This window comes from Scomber scombrus, chromosome 19 (genome assembly GCF_963691925.1).
Source record: "Scomber scombrus chromosome 19, fScoSco1.1, whole genome shotgun sequence".
NCBI classification, from domain to species: domain Eukaryota; kingdom Metazoa; phylum Chordata; class Actinopteri; order Scombriformes; family Scombridae; genus Scomber; species Scomber scombrus.
Genome location: NC_084988.1, coordinates 6,339,315 through 6,349,845, shown reverse-complemented (window position 1 = coordinate 6,349,845; position 10,531 = coordinate 6,339,315). Strand labels below are relative to the sequence as shown.

The following is a 10,531-nucleotide window of genomic DNA, read 5'->3' as shown; positions in this document are numbered from 1 at the left end:
AAGCGTTTTAAGGACAGGGGTACAACCCTTTTTAAAAAAGTATTTATGTTTCTGAGGTTGTTGCAGTGAGAAAATCATGTTCTCATGACAAGATAATATGATGTCATAAATTTATTTATAATTATTGTGGATTTAGCATTCATGCTGGTTAAAGAAAACACCCATTAACAACAGTTTCTCCCTCTGATACGGACGGAGGTGGTTATTACGATGATTAATGATGATGATGATGGTGACAAACATTGGCTCCTTGTAGTTTTACTCATGCTGCTTGCTTTTTTTTTTTTTAATGCAAAAGCTCAGTGAACCAGGCCACATGTGATTTAAATATTTTTCCATCCCTCCTGCTGTATTGTGTTCATGGACAGCTACCCTTTCTCAGGAAGGTTATCATGACTTATAATAGTGACAGTAATCTTCATTCCTGCTGAACACCTTGATAAAGTGCTTCATATTCTTAAATAAGCTATATCCTTATTTATTTTTGACGTAGTCTTAAATTTTCACCAAGTGTATTGTGTTCAGATTTTTTTTTGCTATATTTTGATTGACAGGGGCTGTACAGTGATCAGTATACCATGCCCAAAAGTATTTGGCACTTTCTACAGAGCAGACCAGACAGGTATTTTTTTCTATTGTACTGTGTCAACCTAAACCTTGTATTTCTTTTTTCCTAACCCAAGACAATTTCAAGAATGACGATATAGTACTAAAAATAAAGAGATGGATAACAATTAAATGTTCTGCTTCTTCTGTTTCCAGCCTAAAATGTGGTAGTGATGGACATTTTATACCACAAAACAACAACGTGCAACAAGTGTCAGAAATGATGCCGCACTGTTAGTTGGATTCAGGTACCGAAGGCAATGTTAACAAAAAAATGAGCAGGACTGCTTAATGGCAATATTTGATGTTTACGTGGTTTTTAGTATCATTGTGATAAAGTGCTTTGTTTTGTGAGGAATTTAACTTTACTTTCACTGGATTAGTTTTTGTCTGTGTTGTTTTATCCATTAACAGATAAATTAATTCTAGTAGAAAACATCTTTTATCACCATATATATCCAAATTGTGATATAAAATTATCCATAGTGTGATCGTGGAGCACTAAATACTGGGCAGATACATCAATTGGCCTGATCTATCAGCCAATACTGCAGATATATCGGTATCAGTGTATACAGTATGTCAGCCAAAGTATCGAGAAATAACAGCAGAGAAATGTCAAAGGTATTTTAAAGGGCGTTTTGAAACTGTGTCACCACCATTGAGCGTTTGTCCACCAGAGAGAATGATACGTTTATTTTTCACCTGTGAAATGTCTGGATCAAGACATAGCTTGAACACATTTCTTAAAAAAACTAAATTAATGTGTACTGTGCATGATTTGATTCTTTGAACACTCTTAAATATTAATATGTCTGCCTCAAAAATCCAGTTGGGTTGGGTAAAAGTTTTTGGATATCAAGAGTATAAAATATATAGAAATGAGCATAATACTGAAATGAAAGATTAAATTACACTTTCAATTAGCATTTCAAGTTAATAGATGAAAATACAAACTATAATGATTAAGATCAAATATATTTTCTCTTTCACTGCTATACTGTACCTATTGTATTTTTTCTGAATGCAACCGCTGTTATAGGCTACAGGTAAAATATAATACAACATACTAGTAATGGAGAAAATAATAATATGAAACTGTGATTAGTTCATTAAAGGATATTACATACATATTTAATGCAGAGTAGAGCTGCAATGATTAGTTGATACATTGATTGGATTATCAACTGAAAAAATTATCTTTAATCAATCGTCAATCAAATCAATCATTTTGAGCCTGAAAGGCTAATATTCTCTGCTTTTAGCTTCTTTTAGATTTTTATATCTGAATATTTTCTCATTTCTTGGGTAATGGTTGAAAAATGCCTAAGTATCCCTTTAATGATTAACTGGGCAAGTCATTTTTTTCCCCACACCCGCATTCCGCTAAAACCCGCCTTACTCTACCTCTCATTGGCTAATACTCATTGCCTTCGTTGGTGAGGTTTAAGCATTAGGACTGTGATTGGTTAAGGCCGTGGAACTATCAAGGTCAGAGCCAATCAGAGGTAGAGTAGGGGGCGGGTCTCCTCAGAATGCAGCTGGTAAAAAAAACAAAAAACCGCACCTTGGCAACGTGCAGCCAGGCAGCGTTTTCCTGTTGCTTCAACTCGCCATTTTGACTCAGTCGTGCAGCTTAATCAGCGACGTTAAACACCAAACAACCTGAGAAGCTCCTGAGGGAAAGCAACCGAGGTGAGATTAAATAACTGTATTTAGCATTTACACGTGTTTTGAAAAAAAAGTTAACGTTAAAAGTGTGATTTAAAACAGACGACGCTGTTTTTTGTGGCTAACTGCAGCTAACTAGCGTCGACCTCGAGGCGTGTTAAAGCTACAAGCTACAAGCTACAGCTAAACTACCAATTATTATTATTATTCTTAAAGTAGCACACTTAAACAAAACTAGATTACAACTAGATTAATTATGATTATATTTGACAGATATTTTGTTTCTAATTTTTATATATTTTCTAAAGATTTAACGACGTTTTAATCGTGGTAACTTAGCAACGTCATCACGTCGTATCCTCGCAGTGAAGGATTGGGAGACTTATTGTAGGCCAGAGAGTACTAGTTTGTTGTGTTTAATCCTTTTCATAAATCAATTGTTTAGGATTATAAATAAGCTGATGTGAGATAAATTCAATACAAATGCAATTTACTGTTTTTGTCATTTTGGTGGCTCTAGTTTGTTGAATTTAGGGAATAATTGACATGTTTTCCAACCTTTTATATTGGTGAGGATAGCAGGTAAAAAAAAATGATAGTCTCTCAAATGACCATAAAGTGGAGTCAGTTGAACCTTGTAACTTCTTAAAAAAAGAAAGGAGTTATATTGCATTTGTGGTTAATTGTTAACTGGGGTGTACCTTTTTAAAGTTTATCATTGTTGGGTTGAGTTTCAGGTTATCAGGGTTGTTTGTGTGTTTTCTTGGCAGAAACTCACTAACTTTACAATGAAACTGGTCCAGCTAGAACTGGATTCTGGTGTTGCTATGATCATGATCCAGTGTGGGTAGTGGTTTTCAGTTTAAACCTGGACATGTGACACTCTTCCTCTTTTTTTGTGGCATAAATTTGTTAAAAAATAACAACAAATTCACTTTTCTCAATGCAATGAGTGCCAAATTATTTGTATTTTTGATTCTTGAACTTAAACCCAGAGGTTATTCTGACTGACTTTAAGAGTCATTAACACAATGTTTGTCATTTCTGAGCGGTAATGTGAGTCTACAGACTGTAAACTGTTTTAAATTACCTGCTGGCTCAGTCTAGTTAACAGGATGTGTTGTCAGAGGGGGGATTAATGTAGTGAAAAAGAATTTCTGACAAATATTAAACGAGCAGTGTGGTGGATTTAGTGTCCTCTAGGAAACCTCTCAAGCATCTATGTTGACCTACAGTGGCTGAAAAACATGTGTAAAATGAGCCAGAGTCTAGTTTGTCTGCTCTGGGCTACTGTAGAAACATGGCAGGCTCCATTGAAGAGGACCCGCTCCCTTTGTAGATATAAAGAACTCATTTTAACCTAATAAAAACAAATCAATTCGATTATACACTAATTAAAACATACTTATAAATGTTATATTCGATTTCTGCCATGTCCGCTCTGCTAGATGCCTCTAAATTCAACATACTACACCTTTTAATAAATATGGAGATGTCTATTTTTTAACCATTTCTCATCCTCTAACTAAATGTTTGCCTTTCAACAGACAACCATGAGTGGCTGTCGTGTTTTCATCGGGCGCCTGAGCCCACACGCCAGAGAGAGGGACGTGGAGAAGTTTTTCAAGGGGTACGGACGGATCCGGGAAATCAACTTGAAGAACGGATTCGGCTTTGTGGTGAGTGTCACCGACCACTTAGTGAGAATTTACAAGCTCTGGCCCTGTCCTGTTGTTTGTTTTCTAGAAAATTAATCTTTTTTCCCCTTCTCCTTCTTTTCAGGAGTTTGATGACCACAGAGATGCAGATGATGCTGTGTACGAGTTGAACGGCAAAGAGCTGTGCAGTGAAAGGTAAGAGTCTAATCTGGTTTCTTTGTGTCGAGGGATCAAGGCAAAGGAGCTTTATTTATATAGCACATTTCATACACGGGGCCAACTCAATGTGCTTTACTTAAAAACAAAATACCAGATGATTTAACAGTAAGAATTGGGAGCATAAAAACATACAATTATAATAAAATGTACAATTGATCAGTAAAAATTGGGGGGAAAGAGTCCAATTATAATAAAAAAAACAAAGTACAGATAAATAGAAAGAAAACAAAAAGCTAGACTAGACTCCAATCTAAATCAAAATGACATTTCTATACAAAAAAAGACTGGGTTAGCTAATGCCTTCCCGACCTTCATCTTTTTGGTTGTTAACATTTATACAAGCTTTGGCTATTGCCTTCAGCTTCTTCATGAGGCGAGTAGAACATTAAAGGAGCCGATAAGAAGTCACGTGTACATTGCTGTGTCCTCGTAGTGCCAAAGTCTGCAGGTGTTTAATGGTTTACAGTTTACGCCAATAACATTTAAGTGTTATTCAGATGTCACGGTGCTCTGGGAATACACCAGTGTACAAAACAAGGCTTCAGGTCTGCTCAGTGTGCTCAGGAGTCACAGCCGAAACACTGTTCAAATAAATAAAATAAAACAAAACAAGGGTTTTACGGGTCATTTTCATCCCCCATCAGCACCAAATGAAGTCCAAAAAGGATAGAGTAATGAATAAAACTAACATGGACTTTCAAAACCAAACTATTAGCAACCTACATTTTCCTCTAAGGCATATTAGTAAGTGACACATAATTTGACTTTCTTCTAATTTCTTCCGTTTATTTTCAGGGTCACTATCGAGCATGCTCGCTCCAGAAGAGGAAGAGGTGGCGGCGCCGGCGGTGGTGGAGGCGGAGGCGGTGGCGGTGGAGGCGGCGGTGGAATGGGACGTTTCAGCAGCAGCTATCGTCAGTCCCGCAGCAGTGGATCGAGGTACGTGCGCCTTAAAATAGTGTCCTGAAACCAAAGCTGTCTACTTAGTTAAACTTTCACTCAAGATTTATGGCAATGAAAGCGTAAGAGTTTTTGTCAGGTTTCCAGGATGGTAATAAAGATATTAGAGGGTTATTTTTATTCTTCCTCAGTGTCTCTTTTCACACATTATCATAAGTAAACATGGATTACTTACAAATAAATTATAAACGCAACTTGATAGAGGCAGTTATGCAGGGCATATATCCTCTTAAGTTTATCTCGGTATGGGAAAGTCAAATAAGGTGCAGTGAACTACGACAGCTGGGCCAGCGTGTTTACTTTTTCGAGTCGCAGTGCAACGGAGCGCAAAACTCTCAGTATAGATCGTATCACTTGTTTTGAGTCATGAAGACAAAAACAACTTAAACACTCAAAGCAAGTAACCTTTGCTTCATGGTCTTAAATGAAAACAAATTCATTACACCACCACTCCTGAGCAGTGATAACTAAGATAAAATAAAGTAATTAATGTGTGCCTCTGACAGATGAAAGCCTGTCGTTACACATTTGAATTTAATTTAACCCTTACATACTGTTCAAGGTCAAATTTGACCCATTTATACATCTGAGAGCCGTAAATACTTTTTTCATTTAGACTGAAATTTTTTAATATCTTCCCCATATGTGACCCAGAATATACAAAAAAGGAGATATATTTGATGCATATTTATCCAAAACATTGGACCATATTATAGTGTCTTTTATATAGTTTTTTATTTATAAAAACTAAAGAATACACTCTGTGCTCTCTGAAAGCTTCATTAAGGATAAATCATGTTTATCTGTGACTGGTGAGGTCTTTATGAATGATTTGTGGCTCAGACTAATTATGTGATGGCTCAGAATATGAACAGTATGTTGGGGTTAAATATCTTTTTTGTCAACTCTGCAGCTTTGACCCCCAATCTGAAACCTGCTCTGCTGCAAGAATGACTGGGTGAATTTTACAGCCTGTATTTATTACTGAAGTCTTTCCGGTTTGATCTAGTTGTATTTGAAGCATTTGTCCTCTTTTAACATTAAACTTTTTGTCGTCTCTTCAGGTACGGCCCTCCTGTGCGGACGGACCACAGACTCATTGTGGAGAACCTCTCTTCACGGATTAGCTGGCAGGTAAGAGATTACTAATCTGTCTTGTCTCATCATCGTTACAGCACAGCCCTTATTTTAAATACAACACATCAGCTTGTAAATACATGTTTTTGAGTGAAGCAGCACTCATTTGATCGGTCTGGATCAATTTTTCTTATACAGATTTACGAGAAAAAAACCCTCAAAACCAACCTGTTATTAGTTAATTGGCTGATCATGATAGAAACCCCCTATTCTTCTTTTTTTTTCTTTTTTTCTTTTTTAACTTTACCACCACCCACATTTTTCTCCCAGAGAAAGCACGTTACTGCTGATGACGGACATAAAAACATATAACTGCTTTTATCAGCTGCTCTGATATGGTGTCCTTGTATCAGAGGTGACTGCACACCCTCCACGGAGGTGTCAGAAGTGTGTAGCGCCCTCTCCTGGTTGTTTTTATCTGAATAGTGTCCATTTGGTGCCTCTCCTTACACGCAGTTGCCGCCGGTCTAAAGTCTTGGCTGGGCCCCGTAGCGGGTGAAAGTGGTCTAGCGCAGGATACGGTAGCCTTAGGAGGTCCGTAGCCACAGTCTGGAGGTTCTGTGGGCTGGCATCCCCGACTGCTGTAACCCCCCTCAAATCCACGGCCCCCCCTACACTCTTCTATTTGGGTCTTTTTCTGTTGCTGATGGAGCTTGGGGGGGGTGTTGAGTCGGGCGCGCACCCCTCCCTCTCAACTTGCTCTCTGGTGGTTCCTTACTTGTGGAGGCCGGATGCTGAGTCAAGGCCGAGGTCGTTTCTCAAGGGCTTAACACTGCATTGGTTCCATTTGCTATTTGGACAAGGCTCTCTATGCTAATATCTCCCCTGGGTTTGGAACGGTAAGTAGCATAAAACTCATGTGATTGGGTTTGTTACAGGGGTTTTTGGGTGGTAACAGGAGGGGTGTACAGTTAGGTCAAGTTTTATCATGTACAAAAAAAACAAAACAAAGCCTTTTTTTTTTTTTTGAGCCACCTAATTATTGGTAAAACAAAAACTGCAGATCAGATGTTATTCTATTTATCCGTAGGAATATTCTCTTCCGAGCCCTTTAAATTAATTAAAAATATACAAAATACACACCTTTATCTCGCATATGCAGACACGAGATCCAATATTTAACTATTCAAACCCTAAAGTCTGGAGGTCAGGCGTCTCATGATGTTGATGAGGCGAATTTGGTTTTTGTTTTTTCTTTTTTTTAAAGAAGTTAAATGCGGATTCACGGAGCCACTTAAATGGGTTGTAAAGAAAGAAAAAGGCAACACTTGTCCAGCATTTTCAGTGGCTCTTTTTGTTTACTTTGCCCTCCACTGAAATGAGAGCTTTTATCACACGTTATTGTTCTGCTGTTTGAAAAGTCAGCGTTAGATAACCCAAAGTTTCTGTGTGTGTGTTGGTGTCTTTTTGCTGCCTGCCCATTTCTCTCCCCACAGGTCTTGAAAAGGCTCTCACTGGCACCTCGTGCTTTGTTCTTTTTGTCACTAATCCTGTTTTTATGCTTTGAAACAGGACCTGAAAGACCTGATGAGAAAAGCAGGTGAAGTTACCTTTGTGGATGCTCACAGACCCAACAAAAATGAAGGGTAAGTCGCTCCTCTTGTCTGTCAAACCACGACTTTGATATTTGTCGTTTTTTGTGAACTCATAATGATGATGATAATAATAATAAAAATGTTTCCGCTTTAACTCTCACAGGGTGGTTGAGTTTGCATCTCGCAGTGACATGAAGAACGCCATCTCCAAGCTTGACGGGACAGAGTTGAACGGACGCAAACTGAAGATCTTTGAGGATAGCAGAAGGTGAGTTGTTTTTGCAGTATCACAGTAAAGGCCAATTGTGCCGCCAGTCTCAGTCAGGTGGGGATGTTTAAGGGGAAAAGTCACCGCAAAAACAGAGGAGAGCAGACAGTCAAAACATAAGGCTGGTGGTGGTTTGATAATCACCAGGTGAAGGATTGTTTTACCCAATACAGCTGAGCTGAAGTTAGTTTAAAGCTGGACTCAGCGGCTAGCATCAGTATAGAAAGTTAGTTTTTTAAAGTTAGAGATGGATAAATGATCGAAAGTGGAGCATGAAGGCAACGTGTGCCTGACACTGCTCCAGCTGCAGAAATGTCAGCTTCAGAGAGGGCTAAGTGATACAGACAAAATTAAATATCACAATATTTTTGACTAAATACTGCATATTTAGTACAAATATTGTAGGGATGACTATCAGCGCTTTCACAAAATACTTACACTGCAAATTTTGATCAATAATCATCAGTAATGTGGATATAATGAGTAAGTTGGTAATAGGACATCTAGAACAGTCTGGGACATTCACAAAATGACATCACTTTACTGTAACTTCAGCCTTAAAAACCAAATACACCACATAAGCCCATATCAAGATATTATGTTACACAAAATCTAACACGATATCTAGTCTCATCACGATATCGATATAATATCAACATATTGCCCAGCCCATACTTCAGATTGATGGCAAAGAGATGCAGTGATTCCTCACTAAATTATTTTAGTTTGTTTCATGCAGTTTACCCAACTCATCCAAAAACTACCTGCTGGCTATAGCCTCAGAATTATAAATATGTTGGACCTTTATTAATCACTGAATACTTGGGTTTGGTCTCGATTAACTGATTTTAATTTCTCTCTTTTCCAACAGTCACAGCAAGAGCCGCTCCCGCTCTCGCTCCCGCAGCTACTCCCGCTCAAAGAGTCGCTCTAGGAGCCGCAACCGCTCCAGGAGCCGCTCCAGGTCCATCAGCCGTACTCCAGAGAAGAAGTCCTCGGGCGGGGGCAGGGCCGCAGGCAGATCCCCCTCTCGCTCCAAGTCCCGCTCCAAATCCCGCTCCAAATCCCGCTCCAAGTCTCGCTCCAGGTCCCGCTCCAGGTCTCGCTCCCGCTCCCCTGCTCCCGCTCAGAACAAACAGTCACGCTCTCGTTCCCGATCTCGCTCCAAATCCCGCTCACGCTCACGCTCCGCCTCAGCAGACAGCAAACACTGATTGGTAGATCATAGACTGATAGTTGCTCACCGTAGACCCGAGTGGTGGCATATGAGTTCTTTTTTCTTTTCTTTTTTTTTTTTTTTTTAAAAGTAAAGGGGAGGAAATCTGCCTTTTTCATGGCGTTTTTCAGTCATTAATGTGCCCGCATTGGCTTTGATTTTTTCTTCTTAATTTTGGGTCTTTATTTCATTGTTTCTGTGTCTGGATGTGCTTCAACATAATTCATGATTCATCCATTTCCCTCTTTAAATTCAAAAACAAAAAGAAAAGAAAAGAAAAAAGCCCTGTCATATGTGTGAGTGACAGGAAACCTTTTCGATCAGGTGATCCCTCAAGTCTGTCCACGCAGTCTGCCATGTTTCTGATTCCATCCACTCCTCCGTGCTTTGCCCAAGATGTTCGGAGCAGTTCAAAGGTTAGGCGGGAAAAACGTTGCAAATGTGTTTTTTTTTTTTTCTTTTTTCTTTTTTTTTTTAAATGTCTGTAACGCGAGCTTCTGGCATTGCCGTGAAACTGTGATACTGCTTCTTCTTCTTCTGCAGAGAGGTGCCGTAACAGGGCGCCTCCACACGTGTTGCATTCACTGCCCTGATATGTGAACAGAGAAATGCAAACGTCTTAGTTGGTGATTTTTTTAAAACTTTTTTTTTTTTGAGCTTTCTAGTGTAATAGTAAATGGAATCTGGCATTAGATCTGATTTGGCTTTTTTATTTCTATCAAACTCTGCTGTATCGGGACCTCGTCTTGTGTTGGTGATTTTTTTTTTTTGAGCTTTTATTAACTTGATCTCCAGCCTTGGCCTGTAGGGTGTTGTGAGTCTGAACACTTAAGTGTCTATTTCAGCAGGAAGAATTGTCTCTAAATCAGTTCATTGATTTGATACCAATAAAACACTCACTGCAAATTGTTGTCGTTTTTTTTTTTTTTTTGTGATGTCCAGAAAGACTTGTGATTTCTGTTTTTCTTTTCTTTTTTTAAATAATATTTTGTGAATGTGGGTTGAGAGACTCGCATAAACATAAAATGAAGTCTTTGTGGTATAACTGAATAAAGCTTTCACAAACACTTGATTCTGACTTTGATTAATTTCAACATAAACCAAATCTTTTTTCATAGTCAGTCTGCTTTGATAATTGAAGTTAATTCCAGTATTAAAAAATAGATGGAAGAGGATTATAATAAAAAGATCAGTATTTTAAGGTTAAATTCAAACATACTGAGAATCTTGTGGGTTTACATTAAATAATACTTTATTAAAC

General features: G+C 38.3%; 1 protein-coding gene across 2 annotated transcripts; it reads left to right on the top strand.

Moving 5' to 3' along the window:
* The first annotated feature begins 2,187 nt into the window (after nt 1–2,187).
* On the top strand, nt 2,188–10,337 carry srsf5a (serine and arginine rich splicing factor 5a). Of its 2 annotated transcripts, XM_062440131.1 has the most exons (9): nt 2,188–2,301; nt 3,825–3,956; nt 4,060–4,130; nt 4,950–5,093; nt 6,028–6,072; nt 6,179–6,248; nt 7,764–7,837; nt 7,950–8,054; nt 8,926–10,337. In XM_062440131.1, the coding sequence occupies exons 2-9, from the start codon at nt 3,831–3,833 to the stop codon at nt 9,266–9,268; spliced, it is 978 nt and encodes a 325-aa protein (XP_062296115.1). In that variant the 5' UTR covers nt 2,188–2,301; nt 3,825–3,830; the 3' UTR covers nt 9,269–10,337. The 2 variants fall into 2 exon arrangements, with proteins under 2 accessions (XP_062296115.1, XP_062296116.1); XM_062440132.1 differs by lacking the exon at nt 6,028–6,072.
* Nucleotides 10,338–10,531: the final 194 nt, after the last annotated feature.